At 40.0% G+C, this 27,421-nt stretch overlaps 1 protein-coding gene across 2 annotated transcripts in view; it reads left to right on the top strand.

Moving 5' to 3' along the window:
- TH (tyrosine hydroxylase) overlaps window positions 1–27,421 on the top strand; it is a 120,060-nt gene that overhangs the window by 42,493 nt on the left and 50,146 nt on the right. For both annotated transcript variants that reach the window (XM_053688926.1, XM_053688925.1), the window contains exons 3-4: window positions 12,731–12,905; window positions 14,110–14,198. In XM_053688926.1, the coding sequence (XP_053544901.1) occupies window positions 12,731–12,905; window positions 14,110–14,198 (264 nt within the window). The remainder of the gene's footprint in view (window positions 1–12,730; window positions 12,906–14,109; window positions 14,199–27,421) is intronic.

Below are 27,421 nucleotides of genomic sequence, written 5' to 3'. Positions count from 1 at the left end.
CGCCGTATATGTGATACCAAACTCGCGCAAATATTGGCGTCGCCGACTTTTGCGGGTGACGATTTTTATAGGATCGACCCCCTGATGTTCATCATAGAGATGTTGTACTTGTAATGTAGTGTGGGTTGTGTTTTACTGTGCTAGTCCTGCCTTGTATCCGGGTGGGTACTATTGAATGGGCATTGGCAGCCAGTGATGCTGATTGACTAGGCTCTAATTTATATTTGTAGACTAGATTGTCTTTTAGATTTCTGAAGTATGATATGTTAAAAAGATACATTTTGATACATTTCGAATATTCAATTTCAATCAAATGATTTTGAATGTTATATTCGATTTTCAGAGTCATATTCCAAATAATGCAATCCATTTTGATTTCGAATCTTCATAAAAAATCGAATATATACATTCGAATTTCAAATGTGTATATTCAATCTTTTATGTACATTCGAAATCGAAAGTGACATTTGAAAACTGTAAATAGCATTCGAAAATAGAATTTTTAAGAATATTCATTCTTATCAACATTCGAATTTGTAATTTGAATTTCGGTAATAACATTCGTTCTAACATTCAAATTCGAAAATGTACACATTCGCCCATGCCTGGTGCTGAGGCTCTGCACGGTCAGTGCCTGTCAGTTACCCTACAAACTATGAGTGAGATGCTCTGCTGTGTCAGCTGGCCTGCAATGCTCTGCAGGGTGTGCAGATCAGATGCTTAGTGTGAGACTGTGCCCTCTGGCTGAGATTAGGATGCAGACAGCTGTAATGTAATTTAGATGTGTGTGTGCCAGCTTTTAGCCGCTGCCCTGCTCTGCTAATATGATCAGGACTGTCACATTAGTGATAATACATTGATGTGCAGATACCTGCCACACACACAGGCAGCAGTGCCTGCAGCACTGACCACCGCATACAGCTACACTACTGACCATTAACCCCTCACTCGGTTTAATTGCACAATTCATAGATTTGTTTAGATAATGGCGATTTTATTGTACCAAAAATCCCATTTCTAATAGTTTATATTTAATCAGACTGCATAAAATGGCAGATAGTGTACAAATATGTTCCAGATTAGGGTTTTAAATAACCTGACTAAATAATGTAATCCATTTTACTGGCACATTACATCACAGACAATGGCACAGATTACGAGTGGAGCGCAAAATATCTCTTAACGCAAGCGCAATATTTGCACTCCACTCAGTAATACCAGCACAGTTATGTGCAATGCGAACGCAACATCACGTTTACATTGCAGGGAAGCATTGCGCTCACTAGAGCGTGCTTCCATAGGCTCCAATTGGAGCCTTGTTCTGATGCCTTTAGACATGGCTGATAACCTAGAGCAGCAAAGGGGTTAAGTCGGGTAGTGATGGGCAGCAAAAGTGAAATATATGTGTATATGATTATATACATATATATTTATGTGTTTATATTTATATACACACACACACATATATATATATATATATATACACACATACACACACACACATACACGTATATATATATATATATATATATATATATATATATATATATATATATATATATATATATATATATATATATATATATATATATATATATATATATAGAAAAAAAAGTGTGACACGGGCGCTGAGGATTCAATGTCTACAATGTACTAAGCTGCCAAAATTCACCTATTGGGGTAATTTTATCAAGCTCCGTACGCAGCTTGATGCCCCGTGTTTCCGTCGAGACTGCTGCCCCATAACCTGTCAGTTTGCTCTGAGGCGGTGGACAGAAATCAACCCAATTTGATTGGCCGCGAATCTGCAGAGGGCGGTATTGCACCAGAACTGCTGGTGCAATTATAAATGCAGACAGCATATGCTGTCGGCATTTATCGATGTGCAGCGGACATGATACGCTATATCGTATCATGTCCACTCGCACATTAGTAAATTGACCCTATTGTGTTTACTGGATCCCCTTCAACCCAGAAACACAATACATATAGAAATGTAAAAAAAAAAAAGAAAAATTGTGAATTAGCGCTGGACTGTATATTCCCTAAGATATTTATATATCTGGGTACTCAGTATGTAAATAAAGTCTTAGAAATAAAAATCTGTATATAGAATGAGGACAAACTAAGAATAGGTAAACAAACCCCAAATATTAGGGTGGTTCACTTATGATAATATCATAAAACACACATATACGAAATCAATAAAAATGTATAATAAACATCAGAGAGAAAGTCCCAATGAATAATAATTCATATGTGGTGGGTGAACGTAATCAGAAAAGACCGCTGCTCCATTACCTGTCTGCCTGCTCTGAGGCGGTGGACAGAAATCTACAGAAATCAACCCAATCGAAGACGATTGGGTTGATTGACACCCCCTGCTAGCGGCCGATTGGCTGCGAATCTGCAGGGGGCGGTATTGCACCAGCAGTTCACAAGAACTGCTGGTGCAATGATAAATGCTGAGGGCGTATGCTGTCGCCATATATTGATGTGCAGCGGACATGATCCGCTATATCTGATCAAGTCCGCTCGCACCATCCTAAATAGGCCCCTTAGCGTTTTTGCTAGACTTTTTGTGCGCATTGGGTTGAGCTCGTATTACGAGTTGAAAGTAAAAATGTATTGCTCTGGTGCCAACTGAACGTGTGTAAACAGCTTACTTGCTTGTGTAAGGAGATGCTGCTCTGTACGTGCTTGTGTAAGGAGATGCTGCTCTGTACGTGCTTGTGTAAGGAGATGCTGCTCTGTACACACTTGTGTAAGGAGATGCTGCTCTGTACGTGCTTGTGTAAGGAGATGCTGCTCTGTACGTGCTTGTGTAAGGAGATGCTGCTCTGTACGTGCTTGTGTAAGGAGATGCTGCTCTGTACACACTTGTGTAAGGAGATGCTGCTCTGTACAGGCTTGTGTAAGGAGATGCTGCCCTATACACACTTGTGTAAGGAGATGCTGCTCTGTACAGGCTTGTACAGGCTTGTGTAAGGAGATGCTGCTCTGTACGCACTTGTGTAAGGAGATGCTGCTCTGTACGTGCTTGTGTAAGGAGATGCTGCTCTGTACACACTTGTGTAAGGAGATGCTGCCCTGTACACACTTGTGTAAGGAGATGCTGCTCTGTACGCGCTTGTGTAAGGAGATGCTGCTCTGTATGTGCTTGTGTAAGGAGATGCTGCTCTGTACACACTTGTGTAAGGAGATGCTGCTCTGTACACACTTGTGTAAGGAGATGCTGCTCTGTACGTGCTTGTGTAAGGAGATGCTGCTCTGTACGTGCTTGTGTAAGGAGATGCTGCTCTGTACACACTTGTGTAAGGAGATGCTGCTCTGTACAGGCTTGTGTAAGGAGATGCTGCTCTGTACGTGCTTGTGTAAGGAGATGCTGCCCTATACACACTTGTGTAAGGAGATGCTGCTCTGTACGTGCTTGTGTAAGGAGATGCTGCTCTGTACGCACTTGTGTAAGGAGATGCTGCTCTGTACGTGCTTGTGTAAGGAGATGCTGCTCTGTACACACTTGTGTAAGGAGATGCTGCCCTGTACACACTTGTGTAAGGAGATGCTGCTCTGTACGTGCTTGTGTAAGGAGATGCTGCTCTGTACACACTTGTGTAAGGAGATGCTGCTCTGTACGTGCTTGTGTAAGGAGATGCTGCTCTGTACGTGCTTGTGTAAGGAGATGCTGCTCTGTACACACTTGTGTAAGGAGATGCTGCTCTGTACGTGCTTGTGTAAGGAGATGCTGCCCTGTACACACTTGTGTAAGGAGATGCTGCTCTGTACGTGCTTGTGTAAGGAGATGCTGCTCTGTACGTGCTTGTGTAAGGAAATGCTGCTCTGTACACACTTGTGTAAGGAGATGCTGCTCTGTACGCACTTGTGTAAGGAGATGCTGCTCTGTACACACTTGTGTAAGGAGATGCTGCTCTGTACACACTTGTGTAAGGAGATGCTGCTCTGTAAGTGCTTGTGTAAGGAGATGCTGCTCTGTACGTGCTTGTGTAGGGAGATGCTGCCCTGTACGTGCTTGTGTAAGGAGATGCTGCTCTGTACGTGCTTGTGTAAGGAGATGCTGCTCTGTACGTGCTTGTGTAGGGAGATGCTGCCCTGTACGTGCTTGTGTAAGGAGATGCTGCTCTGTACGCGCTTGTGTAAGGAGATGCGGCTCTGTACGTGCTTGTGTAAGGAGATGCTGCCCTGTACACACTTGTGTAAGGAGATGCTGCCCTGTACACACTTGTGTAAGGAGATGCTGCTCTGTACGTGCTTGTGTAAGGAGATGCTGCCCTCTACACACTTGTGTAAGGAGATGCTGCTCTGTACGCGCTTGTGTAAGGAGATGCTGCTCTGTACGCGCTTGTGTAAGGAGATGCTGCCCTGTACACACTTGTGTAAGGAGATGCTGCCCTGTACACACTTGTGTAAGGAGATGCTGCCCTGTACACACTTGTGTAAGGAGATGCTGCTCTGTACGTGCTTGTGTAAGGAGATGCTGCTCTGTACGTGCTTGTGTAGGGAGATGCTGCTCTGTACGCGCTTGTGTAAGGAGATGCTGCTCTGTACGCGCTTGTGTAAGGAGATGCTGCCCTGTACACACTTGTGTAAGGAGATGCTGCTCTGTACACACTTGTGTAAGGAGATGCTGCTCTGTACGTGTTTGTGTAAGGAGATGATGCTGCTCTGTACAGGCTTGTGTAAGGAGATGCTGCTCTCTACGTGCTTGTGTAAGGAGATGCTGCCCTGTACGCACTTGTGTAAGGAGATGCTGCTCTGTACACACTTGTGCAAGGAGATGCTGCTCTGTACACACTTGTGTAAGGAGATGCTGCTCTGTACACTCTTGTGTAAGGAGATGCTGCTCTGTACACACTTGTGTAAGGAGATGCTGCTCTGTACACACTTGTGTAAGGAGATGCTGCTCTGTACGTGCTTGTGTAAGGAGATGCTGCTCTGTACACACTTGTGTAAGGAGATGCTGCTCTGTACGTGCTTGTGTAAGGAGATGCTGCTCTGTACGTGCTTGTGTAAGGAGATGCTGCTCTGTACACACTTGTGTAAGGAGATGCGGCCCTGTACGTGCTTGTGTAAGGAGATGCTGCCCTGTACAGACTTGTGTAAGGAGATGCTGCTCTGTACAGGCTTGTACAGGCTTGTGTAAGGAGATGCTGCTCTGTACGCACTTGTGTAAGGAGATGCTGCTCTCTACGTGCTTGTGTAAGGAGATGCTGCTCTGTACACACTTGTGCAAGGAGATGCTGCTCTCTACGTGCTTGTGTAAGGAGATGCTGCTCTGTACACACTTGTGCAAGGAGATGCTGCTCTGTACGCGCTTGTGTAAGGAGATGCTGCTCTGTACACACTTGTGTAAGGAGATGCTGCTCTGTACACACTTGTGTAAGGAGATGCTGCTCTTTACGTGCTTGTGTAAGGAGATGCTGCTCTGTACACACTTGTGTAAGGAGATGCTGCTCTGTACACACTTTTGTAAGGAGATGCTGCTCTGTACGTGCTTGTGTAAGGAGATGCTGCTCTGTATGCACTTGTGTAAGGAGATGCTGCTCTGTGCGCACTTGTGTAAGGAGATGCTGATCTGTACACACTTGTGTAAGGAGATGCTGCTCTGTACGTGCTTGTGTAAGGAGATGCTGCTCTGTAAACACTTGTGTAAGGAGATGCTGCTCTGTACACACTTGTGTAAGGAGATGCTGCTCTGTACACACTTGTGTAAGGAGATGCTGCTCTGTACACACTTGTGTAAGGAGATGCTGCTCTGTACGTGCTTGTGTAAGGAGATGCTGCTCTGTACACACTTGTGTAAGGAGATGCTGCTCTGTACGCGCTTGTGTAAGGAGATGCTGCTCTGTACACACTTGTGTAAGGAGATGCTGCTCTGTACACACTTGTGTAAGGAGATGCGGCCCTGTACGTGCTTGTGTAAGGAGATGCTGCCCTGTACAGACTTGTGTAAGGAGATGCTGCTCTGTACAGGCTTGTACAGGCTTGTGTAAGGAGATGCTGCTCTGTACGCACTTGTGTAAGGAGATGCTGCTCTCTACGTGCTTGTGTAAGGAGATGCTGCTCTGTACACACTTGTGCAAGGAGATGCTGCTCTCTACGTGCTTGTGTAAGGAGATGCTTCTCTGTACACACTTGTGCAAGGAGATGCTGCTCTGTACGCGCTTGTGTAAGGAGATGCTGCTCTGTACACACTTGTGTAAGGAGATGCTGCTCTGTACACACTTTTGTAAGGAGATGCTGCTCTGTACGTGCTTGTGTAAGGAGATACTGCTCTGTACGCACTTGTGTAAGGAGATGCTGCTCTGTGCGCACTTGTGTAAGGAGATGCTGATCTGTACACACTTGTGTAAGGAGATGCTGCTCTGTACGTGCTTGTGTAAGGAGATGCTGCTCTGTAAACACTTGTGTAAGGAGATGCTGCTCTGTACACACTTGTGTAAGGAGATGCTGCTCTGTACGCACTTGTGTAAGGAGATGCTGCTCTCTACGTGCTTGTGTAAGGAGATGCTGCTCTGTACACACTTGTGCAAGGAGATGCTGCTCTCTACGTGCTTGTGTAAGGAGATGCTGCTCTGTACACACTTGTGCAAGGAGATGCTGCTCTGTACGCGCTTGTGTAAGGAGATGCTGCTCTGTACACACTTGTGTAAGGAGATGCTGCTCTGTACACACTTGTGTAAGGAGATGCTGCTCTGTACACACTTGTGTAAGGAGATGCTGCTCTTTACGTGCTTGTGTAAGGAGATACTGCTCTGTACGCACTTGTGTAAGGAGATGCTGCTCTGTACGTGCTTGTGTAAGGAGATGCTGCTCTGTACACACTTGTGTAAGGAGATGCGGCCCTGTACGTGCTTGTGTAAGGAGATGCTGCCCTGTACAGACTTTTTTGGCATTACCGCAAAACGACTTATGTAAACTTCGTAAACCCTTTTTTCTATGGGACTTCCATAGCGCCGGTATTTCGAGTCTGTCCAGGGAGGCCAAAAAAGTGAGCGGTACACCCTACCCCGTCAAGAGTCCTAATGCATTTTAAAGTCAGTGGTTATGAGTTTTACACTACAACGCTGTAGCATAAAACTCAAAATTAAAGTGCTAAAAAGTACACTAACACCCATTAACTACCTATTAACTATTGTTTACATAACATTCTAACATTCGATTTTCGAATGTTCGGTTTCTAATGTTACGATTACATTCGAAAATATTATTTTAGAAAAATTCGAATTTAGATTGTGATAGTATTTCTAATGCTTTTTCTTTAAATGTAATATTCGAATTATGCAATACGTGTATTCGAATTCGAAAAATTCAAATTTAGATTGTAATAGTATTTCTAATGCTTTTTCTTTAAATGTAATATTCGAATTATGCACTATTCGAATTCAAAAAATTTGAATTTATATTCGAATTCGAAAAATTTGAATTTATATGTTTTTAATAGTATTTCTAATGCTTTCTTTAAATTTAATATTCGAATTATGCAATATTCTATATGGAAACATTCAAAAGTATATATTTGTATCTATTATGTATTAATTTACTAGATTCCCGCCCTACCACATGAACTATTGAACTTCTGAATAGTATTTGTTAAACAGAATGTTAAATTCTAAATTTCGAATGTGGACATTCGATATAATTATAAACATTCGAATTCGAAAGTGACATTCGAAAACTGTAAATAACATTCGATTTTCGAACTTTTAAGAATATTCGTTCTTATCGACATTCGGATTTAGAATTCGAATTTCGGTAATAACATTCGTTCTACATTCGAAATTCAAAAATTTACACATTCGCCCATCCCTACTATTAACCCTTAAACCGAGGCCCTTCCGCATCGCAAACACTAAAATAAAATTTTTAACCCCTAATCTGCCGCTTTGGACATCGCCACAACTATAATAAACATATTTACCCCTAAACGCCACACTCCCGCCTCGCAAACACTAGTTAAATATTATTAACCCCTAATCTGCCGTCCCTAACATCGCTACCACCTATGTACATTTATTAACCCCTAATCTGCCGCCCACAACGTCGCCGCCACTATACTAAATGTATTAACCCCTAAACCTAAGTCTAACCCTAACCCTAACACCCCCTAACTTAATTTTTATTTAGATTTATTGTAATTATATTTAATATTATAACCTAAATTATTCCTATTTAAAACTAAATACTTACCTATAAAATAAACCCTAAGCTAGCTACAATATAACTAATAGTCACATTGTAGCTAGCTTAGGGTTTATTTTTATTTTACAGGAAAGTTTTTATTTATTTTAACTAGGTAGAATAGTTACTAAATAGTTATTAACTATTTAATAACTACCTAGCTAAAATAAATACAAAAGTATCTGTAAAATAAAACCTAACCTAAGTTACAATAACACCTAACACTACACTATAATTAAATAAATTAACTAAATTAACAACAATTAAATAAATTAAATTAGCTAAAGTACAACCCCTCCCCCACTAAATTACAGAAAATAATAAACAAAATACAAATTACAAAATATTTAAACTAATTACACCTAATCTAATAGCCCTATCAAAATAAAAAAGCCCCCCAAAATAAAAAACCCTAGCCTAAACTAAACTATCAATAGCCCTTAAAAGAGCCTTTTGCGGGGCATTGCCCCAAAGAAATCAGCTCTTTTACCTGTAAAAAAATAGTGGAAGTTAGCTCTTTTGCGGCCCAATCTCTGAAGACCGGACTTCCATCCTCAAGGAAGCGGCAGAAGTCTTCATCCAACCGGGCCAAAGTCCTCAACGAAGCCGGGAGAAGTCTTCATCCAAGCCAGGCATAGTGGTCCTCCAGACGGGCAGGTCTTTATCCAGACGGCATCTTCCATCTTCATCCATCCGACGCGGAGCGGGTCTATCTTCAAGACATCTGGCGTGGAGCATACTCTTTCAACTATGGCTTCTTACTGAATGACGTTTCCTTTAATTGACGTCATCCAAGATGGCATCCCTTAGATTCCGATTGGCTGATACAATTCTATCAGCTAATCGGAATTAAGGTAGAAAAAATCCTATTGGCTGATCTTGGATGACGTCACTTAAAGGAACCGTCATTCAGTAAGAAGACTTCGTTTGAAGAGGATGCTCCGTGTCGGATGGATGAAGATAGAAGATGCTGTCTGGATGAAGTCTTCTGCCCGTCTGGAGGACCACTTCACCCAGCTTGGATGAAGACTTCTCCCGGCTTCGTTGAGGACTTCGGCCCGGTTTGATGAAGACTTCTGCTGCTTCCTTGAGGATGGATGTCCGTTCTTCAGAGTTTGGGCCGCAAAAGAGCTAACTGCCCTTTTAAGGGCAATGCCTATCCAAATGCCCTTTTCAGGGCAATGGGAAGCTTAGGTTTTTTTAGATAGTATTTTATTTGGGGGGTTGGTTGTGTGGGTGGTGGGTTTTACTGTTGGGAGGGTGTTTGTATTTTTTCTTACAGGTAAAAGAGCTGATTACTTTGGGGTAATGCCCCGCAAGCCCATTAACAGCTATTGATAGTTTAGTTTAGGCTAGGTTTTTTTTATTTTGGGGGGGGGACTTTTTTTTATTTTGATAGGGCTATTAAATTAGATTAGGTGTAATTAGTTTAAATATCTTGTAATTTGTTTATTATTTTCTGTAATTTAGGGGGGGGGTTGTACTTTAGCCAATTTAATTTAATTTATTTAATTGTTGTTAATTTAGTTAATTTATTTAATTATAGTGTAGTGTTTAGGTGTTAGTGTAACTTAGGTTAGATTTAATTTTACAGGTACTTTTGTATTTATTTTAGCTAGGTAGTTATTAAATAGTTAATAACTATTTAATAACTATTCTACCTAGTTAAAATAAATACAAATTTGTCTGTAAAATAAAAATAAACCCTAAGCTAGGTACAATGTAACTATTAGTTATATTGTAGCTAGCTTAGGGTTTATTTTAGTAAGTAGTAAGTATTTAGTTTTAAATAGGAATTATTTAGGTAATGATAGTCATTTTTATTTAGATTTATTGTAATTATATTTAAGTTAGGGGGGGTTAGGGTTAGACTTAGGTTTAGGGGTTAATACATTTAGTATAGTGGCGGCGACGTTGGGGGCGGCATATTAGGGGTTAATAAATGTAGGTAGGTGGCGGTGATGTTAGGGACGGCAGATTAGGGGTTAATATTTAACTAATGTTTGACAGGAGGGAGTGCGACGGTTTAGGGGTTAATATGTTTATTATAGTGGCGGCAATGTTGGGGACTGCAGATTAGGGGTTAATAATTGTAGGTAGGTTGCGGCGACATTGGGGGCAGCAGATTAGGGGTTAATAAATATAATGTAGGTGTCGGCGATGTTGGGGGCAGCAGATTAGGGGTTCATAAGTATAATGTAGGTGGCGGCGGTGTCCGGAGTGGCAAATTAGGGGTTAATAAATATAATTCAGGTGTCTGTGATGTCGGGGGTGGCAGATTAGGGGTTAATAAGTGTAAGATTAGGGGTGTTTAAGCTCGGGGTTCATGTTAGGGTGTTAGGTGTAAACAAAACTTATTTCCCCATAGGAATCAATGGGGCTTCGTTACTGAGATTTACGCTGCTTTTTTGCAGGTGTTAGACTTTTTCTCAGCCGGCTCTCCCCATTGATTCCTATGGGGAAATCGTGCACGAGCATGTACGACCAGCTCACCGCTGACTTAAGCAGTGCTGGTATTGAAGTGCTGTAAGGAGCACAATTTTGCTCTACGCTCACTTCTTGCCTTTTAACGCCGAGTTTGTAAAAATCCGTAATACCAGCACTGCAGGGCACTGCAGGTAAGTGAGTGGTGAGAAAAAACTGCTCATTAGCACCGCATAGCTCATAACGCAAAACTCGTAATCTAGGTGTATGAAAAGAAACTAGCACATCTAGACACGTATCCCCGCTTGCTTTTCCCCAGTAAAACTCCATATACATTGTTACCAATGCAAAAGAGGATTCTGGGTAAGATATGCAAATTAGATATGCAAAATCTCAGATTTTTTGCTTCAAATACTGTGTTAACACAGCGATCCCTTAATAGGGTGACTGCAGCAAATACAGAAATCACTGCTAGACAGCCTCTTTCGTTCTTATTAGAACGCTTCAGTTACATTGATATTGCGACCGCTCTAAATAGCACTCATATTACAAGTTGAAAGTCATAGGTTGCACTTAAGCGAAAGCCAAAACTGAGCTAGAATATTTAGCATGAATTGAGGCCTGGAGTAACGTGTAAGGGTTAAAAAATAAATTTCACAAAACACATCAAAAACAATAAAATGAAGTATTACACTCATATAAACACTTTTTAATAAGAAAAAAAAAATACATTTGATATTGATAAAATGGTTTTAAATGGGTTATGTCTAAATATGTGTCTGTATGTCCATACTTGTGTACTTATGTGTTTTATATCTGTAAATATGTATGTGCAAACATATAGACATATATAGACATATAAACACATATATACACATATGTACACACATAATATATAAGTCCAAGAAAGATCCGCCAGTGTGCCAGCCATTTAATATAAAATGCAGTCAAGGAGGCACTCGCTGGTCCTTTTAAAGTGGTAGTTTTAATTTCAGGGATACTCTTCCCTTCCTCGGTACACACACTTCTGAGCCCTTCCTAGTCAAATACCATAAAACATGCAATATCATTTATATTCAATTTTAACATGTTTTAATGTTTTTTTAATAGAAAATTTTTATTTTTATTTCTAAATATATATTTCTATAAATATATGTATATACAAACTATATTTATATCATATATATATACACTGTATATTTAAAAAGAACATAGGAATGTAATATTCCTAAAGTACCTTCAGCTTTAGCGTAGTTGATCTAGTGCAGTGTCAGGTTAGCGCTTGAGTAATAACTAATAGGCATTTCTTCAGCTTGCCCCATTGAAGAAGAGGAGGAGTTAGCGAGGTCACAATATCCGAAGTAGATCTGTGTATTCGGATCCTTCATTAGGATCCGAATGGGGAAGAAGGCAGCAGCTAGTGGCACTCTTTTTTTTTAGACGGTTTATTTTTGTGAAAGTGCAGCACACTAAGATCTAGATTTGCACACATCTTAGTGTGTTGAACTCTGACAAGAATAAATCCGGCTCCAAAAAGTGCTGAATGCCAAAAGCTGCTGCCTTGTTCTGCATTCAGATCCTAACAAAGGATCCAAATGCACACAGCTAATCCGAAGTCCTGAAGTTAGCGCGCCTTAGTCTTTCAGTCACACGCTACCTTTTTGCCTTCAACTTGTAATATGCGCACTAATGCAGCCACGCTAATTTTTTACTTTGAGTGCAGTTAGTGCGCAAGCAGGAAAAAAAATGAGTGCACCACTTTTAATCTAACCCTTAGTGTTTAATGTTAGGAACCTGTGCTTTGACTAAATTATGTTTAATGGAAGTATCTTGTTAGTGTTTAATAGAAGGACTCTGTCTCTTCAGGTTGTGTTTAATGTAAGGAACTTGTGTATTGGGTCAGTATTTGATGTAAGGAATTTGTGTATTGAGGTTGTGTTTAATGTGAGGAACTTGTGTATTGAGTTTGTGTTTAATGTAAGGAACTTGTGTATTGAGTAAGTGTTTGATGTAAGGAACCTGTGTATTGAGTCAGTGTTTGATCTGAGGAACTTGTGTATTGAGTCAGTGTTTGATATAAAGAACTCTTGTCTGTGTCATCTCTTAGACATTTGAGGCCAAAATCCGGCACCTGGAGACCCGTCATGGGAGTAAGTCGTCAGTTACCAGCCAGGACTTAGAATACTTTGTGCGCTGTGAGGTGCACCGCTCGGATCTCAGCACACTAGTGAGCTCTCTCCGGAGGGTGTCTGAGGATGTACGCAGCACTCGTGAGGACAAAGGTATGGCCATCTTTACTAGGTAGAAACCTTTCCTAAATGACTGAGGGCAGCTGCCCTTCCTGAAGAAATTTGGTCATTTATAATCAGGAACTGTTTGGGCAGAGAAAGGAGAGCAACAATTGTCCCTAAACATAACAACTGGAAACAGGCTAGGCCACATACACCCATAAAATATTATGCCTCTAGTACCATGGGTGTGAACAAAATGTATTTACTATTAAAGGGATATAAAATTCAAAACTGAAATGAAGGTAGAGGAGGAGCATTTATGTGTCCTATATGCACAGTAAACATTGTCACTGAATCTGATAACTTCTACAACAATATTTTTTTCTAATACATGTGTATGGTAAAAATTATTCTATTAAACTTGAAATGTGTAAATTTCAGGTTTGAGTGTTCTACCCTTTAAGAATAAATCTTGCTTTCTCTCACACTGTTGTGGTGACATTGTCAGGTCCTAGTGGGTTAGTACCAAACAACACATGACATTTCTTCCAAAGGTCTGGTCTAACAGAGCATCATTGGCCAAACAAGTTTTAGAATGAGCTTCTGTGTGTTCCAGAAAAATTCATGACATATTCTAGATTGTACTACGGTTTTCACTCACATCCAATATTCCCTCTAAGGATAGTTTTGTATGCCGCCCAGCCGTGAAACAGTTAATAAGGGAAACACACCTAGCAGTCTGCAATGTGTAGTGTTTGCTAATTGCTCTTATTAACTGTTTTACTGTTGGACTGCTCACAAAACTGTCCTTACACATCAAATTCACATCATGTGAATTTCAAACTAAAGTAACTACAAGTTCAATATTATTAAAACCTCTTTTTAGTTAACTTATGATTCACTGATACATGATAAAGAAATTACCAGTTTACTTTATTTATCTATATCTACTGGATCTTTGTCCTTTAATGGTTGGAACCATCTAATGGATGGTGGCTTATTGTCCAGGTACTGATTATAATCATAGCTTATAGTTCTCATGCCAGTGTGTATTATGGCAGCAGTGATGTACTACTATAATGGACTAATCCAGTCTTGACCATGCAGCAGATTACGAAGCAATAATCCAAGCACTCCAGAGGTGAAAGGCTAAAAACATTATTTATTGATAAATACATGGGTGAACAGTTTACACCAGTGATCCATCTTATCTGGCTCTTAACGTTAATAACTGTTCCTCTCTCTGTATTTTCAGTTCACTGGTTTCCTACTAAGATTTCTGACCTGGATAAATGCCACCATCTAGTTACCAAATTTGATCCAGACTTGGATTTAGATCACCCGGTAAGTTATAGATCTCAGAACAGAAGAAGGATGATAATTTCTTGAAAGAGCAGACTACAATACCGGCAGAACATAATTATCTCCTACCTGCAGAGCAATGTGCTGCACAACAGCTTCGTAGCCAATTATTTAAGATGAAGAACAATTCTAAATGCAAAAAATTCAGACTATCCAGCTTGAAGGTTCACTCTTTCACTGACAAGAAGACTTGGCCAATACACCCCATCCCTGGCACCTTCTACCCTGGTATATACATACAGTATCCCACAAAAGTGAGTACACCCCTTACATTTTTGTAAATATTTTATTATATCTTTTTATGTGACAACACTGAAGAAATGACACTTTGCTACAATGTAAAGTAGTGAGTGTACAGCCTGTATAACAGTGTCAATTTGCTGTCCCCTCAAAATAACTCAACACACAGCCATTAATGTCTAAACCGTTGGCAACAAAAGTGAGTACACCCCTAAGTGGAAATGTCCAAATTGGGCCCAAAGTGTCAATATTTTGTGTGGCCATCATTATTTTCCAGCACTGCCTTAACCCTCTTGGGCATGGAGTTCACCAGAGTTTCGCAAGTTGCCACTGGAGTCCTCTTCCACTCCTCCATGACAACATCACAGAGCTGGTGGATGTTAGAGACCTTGCGCTCCCCCACCTTCCGTTTGAGGATGCCCCACAGATGCTCAATAGGGTTTAGGTCTAGAGACATGCTTGGCCAGTCCATCACCTTTACCCTCAGCTTCTTTAGCAAGGCAGTGGTCATCTTGGAGGTGTGTTTGGAGTCGTTATGTTGGAATACTGCCCTGCGGCCCAGTCTCTGAACATAGGGGATCATGCTCTGCTTCAGTATGTCACAGTACATATTGGCATTTATTGTTCCCTCAATGAACTGTAGCTCCCCAGTGCCAGCAGCACCCATGCAGGCCCAGAACATGACTGTAGGCAAGACACACTTGTCTTTGTACTCCTCACCTGGTTGCGGCCACACACGCTTGACACCATCTGAACCAAATAAGTTTATCTTGGTCTCATTGGATCACAGGACATAGTTCAATGTCCTTAATCTGCTTGTCTTCAGTAAACTGTTTGAGGGCATTCTTGTGCATCATCTTTAGAAGAGGCTTCCTTCTGGGAGAACAGCCATGCAGACCAATTTTATGCAGTGTGTGGCATATGGTCTGAGCACTGACAGGCTGTCCCTCCACCCCTTCAACCTCTGCAGCAATGCTGGCAGCACTCATACGTCTACTTCCTAAAGACAACCTCTGGATATGATGCTGAGCATGTGCACTCAACTTCTTTGGTTGACCATGGTGAGGCCTGTTCTGATTGGAACCTGTCCTGTGAAACCGCTGTATGGTCTTGCCCACCGTGCTGCAGCTCAGTTTCAGGGTCTTGGCAATCTTCTTATAGTCTAGGCCATCTTTATGTAGAGCAACAATTCTTTCTTTTTTTCAGATCCTGAGAGAGTTCTTTTCCATGAGGTGCCATGTTGAACTTGCAGTGACCAGTATGGGAGAGAGTGAGAGCGATAACACCAAATTTAACACACCTGCTCCTCATTCACACCTGAGACCTTGTAACACTAACGAGTCACATGACACCAAGAAGGGGAAATTTCTAATTGGGCCCAATTTGGACATTTCCACTTAGGGGTGTACTTACTTTTGTTGCCAATGGTTTAGACATTAATGGCTGAGTGTTGAGTTATTTTGAGGGGACAGCAAATTTACACTGTTATACAGGCTGTATACGCTCACTACTTTACATTGTAGCAAAGTGTCATTTCTTCAGTGTTGTCACATAAAAATATATAATAAATTATTTACAAAAATGTGAGGGGTGTACTCACTTTTGTGGGATACTGTAGATACCCAACCCAATCTATCAGGATTCATGAACAGAACTTTTTTTTACTTATGGTCTCTTTTTCCTAAGCCAACCAAATCCATGGGCTAACACTTGACTTTTTAAATGAGTTTTTGGAGGAATTTTTACACACCTTCACTTAATCACTTAAAGGGATATGATGTGATTTAGACAGATCATACACATTTTAAAAAGTTTCCAATTTACTTCTATTATCAAATTTCCTTTGTTCCCATGATATTCTTTGTTGAAGAGATACCTAGTAAGGATCTGGGGCACTAAATGGCAGGAAATAGTGCTACCATTTAGTGTTCTTGCAAATGGATAACATTCTTGCAATCCTGCTGCCATATAGTGCTCCAGACATGTGCACAGTCCTAAGCTTTTTAAAAAAAAGATACCAAGAGAACAAAAAAAATTGATGATAGAAGAAAATTGGACCGTTGTTTAAAATTGCTGCTCTATCTGAATCATTCAAGAAACAAATTTGTGTGTTCATGCCCCTTAATTGATTAATATCCAATCATAACGTATGTGCAATAAACAATTTGCTATGGTTTTCAGCAACTGTATAATTAAACAACCTAAACTATAATTGGAATAATATATGAACTCTCTGGTGTCCTATTCAGTGCACTTTGCAAAGGAATTCTAATGGTCTAGAATTGTAATGCTCGTGGGATACTCCTCTATCAGACCGAACTCGGCCAGTAGTCTTGTTATCCCGGCGTCGAGCCGGAAAGAAAGGGAATATCCCAGAGCAGAGAATACTAGACAAATGAGGAGAGCGGCACTCACCACAGGCAGGACAGCGCAAGGCAAATTACGAGAAAGGTCAGGCAGGCAGGGTTCGGCAACAGTAAAACAGTCCAGAATTTCAGGGGTTAACCAGGTAGCGTAGTGAGACAGGCAGGGTTCAGCAACAATTGATCAGTCAGTAATGCAGGGGTTAACCAGGTAGCGTAGTGAGACAGGCAGGGTTCAGCAACAATTGATCAGTCAGTAATGCAGGGGTTAACCAGGTAGCGTAGTGAGACAGGCAGGGTTCAGCAACAATTGATCAGTCAGTAATGCAGGGGTTAACCAGGTAGCGTAGTGAGACAGGCAGGGTTCAGCAACAATTGATCAGTCAGTAATGCAGGGGTTAACCAGGTAGCGTAGTGAGACAGGCAGGGTTCAGCAACAATTGATCAGTCAGTAATGCAGAGGTTAACCAGGTAGCGTAGTGAGACAGGCAGGGTTCAGCAACAATTGAGCAGTCAGTAATGCAGGGGTTAACCAGGTAGCGTAGTGAGACAGGCAGGGTTCAGCAACAATAAATATCAGTCCAGCAAACGATCTATCACTCCCAGGAGTACACAAAGTAGCACCTATACTTGGGCAGTGACAGATAGTTTGCTGCCCGTTAAAATACCTTAAGGTATGGATGCGTGCGCCATAAGACCGGCCGGCATCAGGAGCATGCAGCGATGATGTCAGCGCCGCACGCATCCAGAATCGACACAGCCCTAGGCAACGAGCAAGAGGGAGATGCCGCGCCACTAGCAACGGCGCAGCGCGACAGAATAGGGGGAAATAGATTTCATGGCAGATATTAACTAATAAACCCATCTGAAAGGAGGTGCTTATATGCATCCTACAGATATGCACCACAAGTCTAATATTAAGTACATAGGAATAAACCATTACATTTAGATATACACAGTAAATATCATATTTAAAGGGACATAAAACCCACCATTTTTATTTCATGATTCAGATAGAGCAGCAATTTTAAACAACTTTCTAATTTAATTCTATTATCAAATTGTCTTTGTTCTCTTGGTCACTTTTGTTGAAAAGCAGGGATGAAAGCTGAGGAGTGTGCACGTGTCTGGAGCACTATGTGGCAGAAGTTGTGCATGAATGTTATTCATTAGCAAGAGCACTAGAGGGCAGCACTATTTCCTGCCATGTAGTGCTCTAAAGAACTACCTAGATTTTTCTTCAGCAAAGAATATCATGGGGCCTATTTATCAAAGTGCCAACTGAAAAAACGCTTGAATTCCGCGTCGTATTTGTCGCAAGATTGATCCGTCGTAGTTATCAAAGCGGCAAGATCGGCAAATGTTGAAATTTGTGACGTAAACTATGATCCTGCGATCTCAATCCGACGCAGATCGATGCTTGCGTCACTACAGATGTTTCGAATTCACATTCAACTCTATTTGACACTTTTCCCAATTTATCAAAAATTTAACAGGTACGCTCAGGGGTTTTCTGACGCAGCGTACCTAGTTTTCAATCCGCCACCCTTGAAGCCGCGGATGCCATAGAACTCAATGGGAGTCTGAAAACACAGAAAGCTTATGTTCGATGCTGCAAGACAATGAAGTATATTACATAATAAAAGTAAATTAGAAACTCTGTTACAATTATATACCCTTTCTAAATCAAACAATATTATTGCTACACATTTGGTGCACTAGTAGATATAGGAATAAAAATAAAAAATACATTACTACTTATGGATTATGCTACAAATTTGTCTCTCATTACAAAGCAAGGGGACAATATTATTTCTACAAATTTGTTGAAAAGTGTTTCCCCAAACTTGTTGCACTAATAGATATAGAGATAAAAATTAAATATACAACATAATATAGCTAACTTTTATTTTTTTTATTTTTTTTCTGAACAAATCCCACAAGTCCAACTAGCCACGTCACACCAATTTTGACAACACATTTCACACCAATTATGAAGCAAACTCCTAAACAACCCACATACTAGTGAATTTTTCAACCCCTTTTGATTGGAATATGCATAATCACATGATTTATGACATCAGCCAATCTGATTCAAATATACATTTTAAACTATAAGAAAATAGAGAAGGCACCACATAGCATAATTCTGTGTGATATGTCAGGAAGATAATTCAAACACTGATACACTCACGTTTTGTGAAACACCAAGATGTAGTGCAGGCTGGGCGGACCTGAAGAAACAGTACCGGTTACTGAGAAGCGCGTTGCTGTGTTTTTAATGTGTTAATAAAACACTTGCTTATTATGCAACTTGCTACTTTGCCTCTTTGGACTTCTTTTGCTTTTTAATCCCTTTTGGAGGTGGGAACAGTGAAGTGGATCCCCAAGGGTTACAATTTCATCACTCATCATATAGGGACTGAGACCTGGTTCCTGGGAGCTTGAGAGGAGAGTTTTACCGGACAACTCTAAGGTTCCAGTCCTCCCAACCTGCACCACATCTTGGTGCTTCACAAAACGTGAGTGTATCAGAGTTTGAATTATCTTCCTGACATATCACACAGAATTATGCTATGTGGCGCCTTCTCTATCTTCTTATAGAATAACTTGATGTGGACGGCCTTATACCTTGAGGAGAGCTGCCTTTCTACACTTATGTAGCACGACACTGGATATTCATTGGACTATCATTTATATTTAACACTTAGCATATGTTATGTATTCGTGGAACTCTTTCCTACTGTTTATATGATTAGACTACCAGCCTTTTTGTATATGCACAGGATATCTTCCTAAATTTGGTGATATCTATTGTTACATTATACTTCTTATATTGTTACTCTTTATCTGTGATAGTGCCCCTATTTACACACCTTAGGGTGTTATTTCTATTGTTGATCTGAGCATACATTTTAAACTATCACTAACTAATCAAATTGCTCGATACTTGTGTCATTGATCACTCATCAGAACTTGTAAGTGCCATTTGTTACATTGTGTATTATACTTTGAAAGTATGTATATGTGAATTTAGAATTAAAGATAAACATTGATGCTGACATTAGGACACACAGTGTAATATTTTAGACAAGGATTTAAAAATTCGAATTGATGTTTGATTCAATATAATCTTAAACTGATAGCTCAAAGGGATAGCCCACCTAACATTAAACTGTCATGATTCAGATACAGCAGAAATTAAAATCGCCTATTTACTGTCATGCTATTTTCAGTGTATTTATTCCTTCTCTTGAATTTCTTTTTCAGTAAGAAATGTAATCTTATATGCCAGCCCATTTTATAACACCTGTGTAGGGGTGGTTTTTAAAAATACATTGCATCAGGAGGGGTTACACAGGTACAGAGAGAAAACTGGCCCAGCTCTTAAAATTTCCATTGATTGCAAATAAATACATATGATACTCTGATTACATGTTATATTTGCAATTATTCCTGCTCAGAATAACAATACATTTACAATATATACATATAGTGGTATAAATAAACACAGAGATATGAAAGACAATAATGTTTAGAACAAAAAAAGGAACTTAGAGACATGTAAATATGTTTGCAAAAGATTTCTGATATAACACACACATATATATATATATATATATATATATATATATATATATATATATATATATAAAATCAAGAACGTTACGGTGGGGACGCAATTGCAAGCAGGAGCTTATTAACAATTTGAAAATTTGTTTTCGAAATTTATCAAACAGGCACAATAGCCTCAGTTTGTGTTAGAGACGTAGTGGTGCAGACCCTTAACAAATGTGATATGGGTTGGCAAGAAAGGGAGCCTCAGGATTATAATCCTGATCTAAAGACAGGGAATTCAGCACTCTTTTGAAGAAATAAGCTCATATCACTCAGTTTAGTCAAATTTGCAATTTTAATTGTGGGATAGCATCCTCCCACACTGAGAAAGCACATACAAGCTGGAAAAACAATAGTTGAAAATCTTCAATAGATAATTATATCCATGTTTGGTTAAAAGAAACCTTACGAACAAAAAATAGAAACAATAATTATCCTGACCGGTCAGGGGTACATGCAGTTGTCACTTAAGATACAGTGAAAATAATAGTAGTATTACTCACAAAAGACCGTATTCTTGGTCAAGGCCTAATGAACCCTGCTACCTGCGCAGCCTTATGAACACAGTAAATGTGGCTAGATCCTTAGCAGGTAAGTAACAGAGTTGTAGAAGGGCTGAGCAGATTACCAGTATTTCATAGAATGCAGGGTTCAATACATGTTGGATTCAGGCTCTGATGTATGTACAGTGTAACTAACGTATACCTAAGGGGACCACTCCAGTCAAACTACACCCAGCTGCACACAGCACCCCTGTGAAGGGGAGTAACGCTGGGCAGGTTTTCGAAGGGGATCTAAGTAGACTGATTAGCGGATCCCCCAGATATGTACATAGTAGGACACAATTGTAAATTAGTGCACAACAGATAATAGATACGACAGTGTCTCATGCCCCTCTATAGATTGCTAAGCAAAGTAGTATTGATCATGCAGAGTATATGCTGTAGCCAAAGCTGGTATTATAGCAAGTTCATCATGCAGGCATAATTATCAGCAAAGCCAATAGCATCGCGTATTCAATGCAGCCACAGTTAATATCCCAGAAGCAAAAGTACTAAGTGTGTGTTAGTAGACAAGCACACAAGTAATACAGGTATCGTCACCTATTCAAGTAGTATTAAAAGTTAGACCAAGTATATCGATCTGTTTTGAATATGGTCGCTCAGCTGCTTTTATCATACAACAACCCTCGGCGGGGGAACAGCAATCAGAAAGTACATACATCAGAGCCTGAATCCAACATGTATTAAACCCTGCATTCTATGAAATACTGGTAATCTGCTCAGGCCTTCTACAACTCTGTTACTTACCTGCTAAGGATCTAGCCACATTTACTGTGTTCATAAGGCTGCGCAGGTAGCGGGGTTCATTAGGCCTTGACCAAGAATACGGACTTTTGTGAGTAATACTACTATTATTTTCACTGTATCTTAAGTGACAACTTCATGTACCCCTGACCGGTCAGGTTAATGATTGTTTCTATTTTTTGTTCGTAAGGTTTCTTTTAACCAAACATGGATATAATTATCTATTGAAGATTTTCAACTATTGTTTTTCCAGCTTGTATGTGCTTTTTCGTTGTGGGAGGATGCTATCCCACAATTAAAATTGCAAATTTGACTAAACTGAGTGATATGAGCTTATTTCTTCAAAAGTGTGCTGAATTCCCTGTTTTTAGTTGAGGATTATAATCCTGAGGCTCCCTTTCTTGCCAACCCATATCATATATATATATATATATATATACACATATACACATATACACACGTACGTGCAAAGATATATGTACAAATTCTAGCATTAATAATCATTTATAAAAAAAATTAGATCAAAGCGTATCATGACTTCTAGAAATACAAATACACATTCATTTTTGTGAAAGTATGATATAACAGATTTTTTTGTATAACAAATAAATATAAAAATAACTTTCATTCGCCTAGATTTAGAGTTCTGCGGCCAAAGGGGTGCGTTAGCTACGCATGCTTTTTCCCCCCGCACCTTTTAAATACTGCTGGTGTTTAGAGTTCACAGAATGGCTGGGTTTTCAGTGCGTTAGGCTCCAAAAGGGAGCATAGAGCATAATTTAACGCCACTGCAACTCTAGATACCAGCAAAAAAGCAGCGTTCAGCTCCTAACGCAGCCCCGTTGTTTTCTATGGGGAAACACTTCCTACGTCTGCACCTAACACCCTAACATGTACCCAGAGTCTAAACACCCCTAACCTTACACTTATTAACCCTTAATCTGCCGCCCCCGCTATCGCTGACACCTGCATATTTTTTTTAACCCCTAATCTGCCGCTCCGTAAACCGCCGCTACCTACATTATCCCTATGTACCCCTAATCTGCTGCCCCTAACACCGCCGACCCCTATATTATATTTATTAACCCCTAATCTGCCCCCCCACAACGTCGCCGCCAGCTACCTACAATAATTAACCCCTAATCTGCCGATCGGAGCTCACCGCTACTGTAATAAATGTATTAACCCCTAAAGCTAAGTCTAACTCTAACACTAACACCCCCCTAAATTAAATATAATTTAAATCTAACAAAATAAATTAACTCTTATTAAATAAATTATTCCTATTTAAATCTAAATACTTACCTGTAAAATAAACCCTAATATAGCTACAATATAAATAATAATTATATTGTAGCTATTTTAGGATTAATATTTATTTTACAGGCAACTTTGTATTTATTTTAACCAGGTATAATAGCTATTAAATAGTTAAGAACTATTTAATAGCTACCTAGTTAAAATAATTACAAAATTACCTGTAAAATAAATCCTAACCTAAGTTACAATTAAACCTAACACTACACTATCAATAAATTAATTAAATAAAATACCTACAATTACCTACAATGAAACCTAACACTACACTATCAATGAATAAATTAAATAAAATTCCTACAAATAAATACAATGAAATAAACTAACTAAAGTACAAAAAATAAAAAAGAACTAAGTTACCAAAAATAAAAAAATATTTACAAACATAAGAAAAATATTACAACAATTTTAAACTAATTACACCTACTCTAAGCCCCCTAATAAAATAACAAAGACCCCCAAAATAAAAAAATGCCCTACCCTATTCTAAATTACAAAAGTTCAAACCTCTTTTAACTTACCAGCCCTTAAAAGGGCCCTTTGCGGGGCATGCCCCAAAGAATTCAGCTCTTTTGCCTGTAAAAAAAAACATACAATACCCCCCCCAACATTACAACCCACCACCCACATACCCCTAATCTAACCCAAACCCCCCTTAAATAAATCTAACACTAAGCCCCTGAAGACCTTCCTACCTTGTCTTCACCATGCCAGGTATCACCGATCGTTCCAGGCTCCAAAATCTTCATCCAAGCCCAAGCGGGGGCTGGCAATCCATAATCCGGCGGCTGAAGAGGTCCAGAAGAGGCTCCAAAGTCTTCATCCTATCCGGGAAGAAGAGGCGATCCGGACCGGCAACCATCTTGATCCAAGCGGCATCTTCTATCTTCATCCGATGATGACCGGCTCCATCTTGAAGACCTCCACCGCGGACCCATCTTCTTCCGACGACTACCCGAAGAATGACGGTTCCTTTAAGGGACGTCATCCAAGATGGCGTCCCTCGAATTCCGATTGGCTGATTGGATTCTATCAGCCAATCGGAATTAAGGTAAGAACATTCTGATTGGCTGATGGAATCAGCCAATCAGAATCAAGTTCAATCCGATTGGCTGATTCAATCAGCCAATCAGATTGAGCTCGCATTCTATTGGCTGTTCCGATCAGCCAATAGAATGCAAGCTCAATCTGATTGGCTGATCGGATCAGCCAATCGGATTGAACTTGATTCTGATTGGCTGATTCCATCAGCCAATCAGAATTTTCCTACCTTAATTCCGATTGGCTGATAGAATCCTATCAGCCAATCGGAATTCGAGGGACGCCATCTTGGATGACGTCCCTTAAAGGAACCGTCATTCGTCGGGAAGTCGTCGGAAGAAGAAGATGGGTCCGCGGTGGAGGTATTCAAGATGGAGCCGGTCGTCATCGGATGAAGATAGAAGATGCCGCTTGGATCAAGATGGTTGCCGGTCCGGATCGCCTCTTCTTCGCGGATAGGATGAAGACTTCGGAGCCTCTTCTGGACCTCTTCAGCCGCCGGATTATGGATCGCCAGCCCCCGCTTGGGCTTGGATGAAGATTTTGGAGCCTGGAACGATCGGTGATACCTGGCATGGTGAAGACAAGGTAGGAAGATCTTCAGGGGCTTAGTGTTAGGTTTATTTAAGGGGGGTTTGGGTTAGATTAGGGGTATGTGGGTGGTGGGTTGTAATGTTGGGGGGGGTATTGTATGGTTTTTTTTACAAGCAAAAGAGCTGAATTCTTTGGGGCATGCCCCGCAAAGGGCCCTTTTAAGGGCTGGTAAGGTAAAAGAGCTTTGAAATTTTGTAATTTAGAATAGGGTAGGGCATTTTTCTTTATTTTTGGGGGCTTTGTTGTTTTATTAGGGGGCTTAGAGTAGGTGTAATTAGTTTAAAATTGTTGTAATATTTTTCTTATGTTTGTAAATATTTTTTTATTTTTTGTAACTTAGTTCTTTTTTATTTTTTGTACTTTAGCTAGTTTATTTCATTGTATTTATTTGTAGGAATTCTATTTAATTTATTTATTGATAGTGTAGTGTTAGGTTTAATTGTAGATAATTGTAGGTAGTTTATTTAATTTATTTATTGATAGTGTAGTGTTAGGTTTAATTGTAACTTAGGTTAGGATTTATTTTACAGGTAATTTTGTAATTATTTTAACTAGGTAGCTATTAAATAGTTATTAACTATTTAATAGCTATTGTACCTGGTTAAAATAAATACAAAGTTGCCTGTAAAATAAATATAAATCCTAAAATAGCTATAATATAATTATAATTTATATTGCAGCTATATTAGGGTTTATTTTACAGGTAAGTATTTAGCTTTAAATAGGAATAATTTATTTAATAAGAGTTAATTTATTTAGTTAGATTTAAATTATATTTAACTTAGGGGGGTGTTAGTGTTAGGGTTAGACTTAGCTTTAGGGGTTAATCCATTTATTACAGTAGCGGCGAGATTCGGTCGGCAGATTAGGGGTTAATAATTGAAGTTAGGTGTCGGCGATGTTAGGGAGGGCAGATTAGGGGTTAATACTATTTATTATAGGGTTATTGAGGAGGGAGTGAGGCGGATTAGGGGTTAATAACTTTATTATAGTAGCGGTGCGGTCCGCTCGGCAGATTAGAGGTTAATAAGTGTAGGTAGGTGGAGGCGACGTTGAGGGGGGCAGATTAGGGGTTAATAAATATAATATAGGGGTCGGCGGTGTTAGGCGCAGCAGATTAGGGGTACATAGCTATAATGTAGGTGGCAGCGGTGTATGGAGCGGAAGATTAGGGGTTAATAATATGCAGGGGTCAGTGATAGCGGGGGCGGCAGATTAGGGGTTAATAAATATAATATAGGGGTCGGCTGTGTTAGGGGCAGCAGATTAGGGGTTCATAGGGATAATGTAGGTGGCGGCGGTGTGCGGTCGGCAGATTAGGGGTAAAAAATTTTTAATAGAGTGGCGGCGATGTGGGGGGACCTCGGTTTAGGGGTACATAGGTAGTTTATGGGTGTTAGTGTACTTTAGAGCACAGTAGTTAAGAGCTTTATGAACCGGCGTTAGCCCAGAAAGCTCTTAACTACTTACTTTTTTCTGCGGCTGGAGTTTTGTCGTTAGAGTTCTAACGCTCACTTCAGCCACAACTCTAAATACCGGCGTTAGGAAGATCCCATTGAAAAGATAGGATACGCAATTGACGTAAGTGGATCTGCGGTATGGAAAAGTCGCGGCTGGAAAGTGAGCGTTAGACCCTTTAATGAACCAGCGGTAGCCCAAAACCAGCGTTAGGAGCCTCTAACGCTGGTTTTGACGGCTACCGCCCAACTCTAAATCTAGCCGAATGAGATGTTGATTTTTGAGGTATAAATGTAGCTCTTTCTTGGACATTAACAGTTGAAAAATAAAAGATTAGCTTTAGAGAAATGTGCTTGTTCATGGACAGTAATGAAATGGTATAAATAAAGTTGGGAAAACCCTGAATAACCGCGACATCGATGACTGTTAGTTAACACCAGTCAGATGCTCTTCGCACCTTTCTTGACGCGCGTGTCTTTGATGGCTTTTTTGATAAATAAGGGGATCATTTTTAGATCCGCGGCAGCGATGTCTGGCGAGTGTATTGACGCCGGCGAATGCAACATAGTTGACGCTTTGATAAATATGCCCCCATGTGAAAGAAGCAAATTTGATAAGTAAACTGGAAACTTTTTTTAAATTGTATTCTCTTTCTAAATCACAAAAGAAATGTGTTGGGTTTCATAAACCTTAATGGTTAGATTACAAGTGGATAGCTAATTGATTGCGCTCCCTCAAACGGGCAAATTTTCCCGTTTGCGGGGTCGCGATAATTAAACAGCCATTACAAGTGGCTGGATATTGCTGCTACCACAAGCTCACGGTTGCAATTAGCGCTCAGAAAATTAACTAGAGATCCAATCTCTGGTTAATTTTCTAAAAGTGCCACAAATGCCCTCAAGATAGAGGGCATTGTAGTTTTTTTATAAAAAAAAAAACCCTAGCAATCTGTAAAAAAATTAAAAACAACTGCATTAAGCAGTTTTTAGAGTCTAACGCTGGTGGGTGTGGGGTGTTGGAAAAAAAAGGCACTGAAAAGTGCCTTTACATTGAGGTCTATGGGAACTGTGTGTTCCCAGTACATATATATGCTGATATACTGTACATAAATATTTATGTGTTAATATGTGTATCTCTGACAGCATCAGGACAAGGCTCCCATTGGAGCCTATATAAGCATACTCTCATGAGCACAATGCTTCCCAGCAATGCTGTTAACTTGTAATGCCAGCACACATTAGCGTGCACTGGTATTATAAGTCGGAGC

The sequence above is a fragment of the Bombina bombina genome, chromosome 7 (genome assembly GCF_027579735.1).
Source record: "Bombina bombina isolate aBomBom1 chromosome 7, aBomBom1.pri, whole genome shotgun sequence".
NCBI classification, from domain to species: domain Eukaryota; kingdom Metazoa; phylum Chordata; class Amphibia; order Anura; family Bombinatoridae; genus Bombina; species Bombina bombina.
Note: the sequence above shows the minus strand (reverse complement) of the source record. Positions and strands in the feature narration are given on the sequence as shown.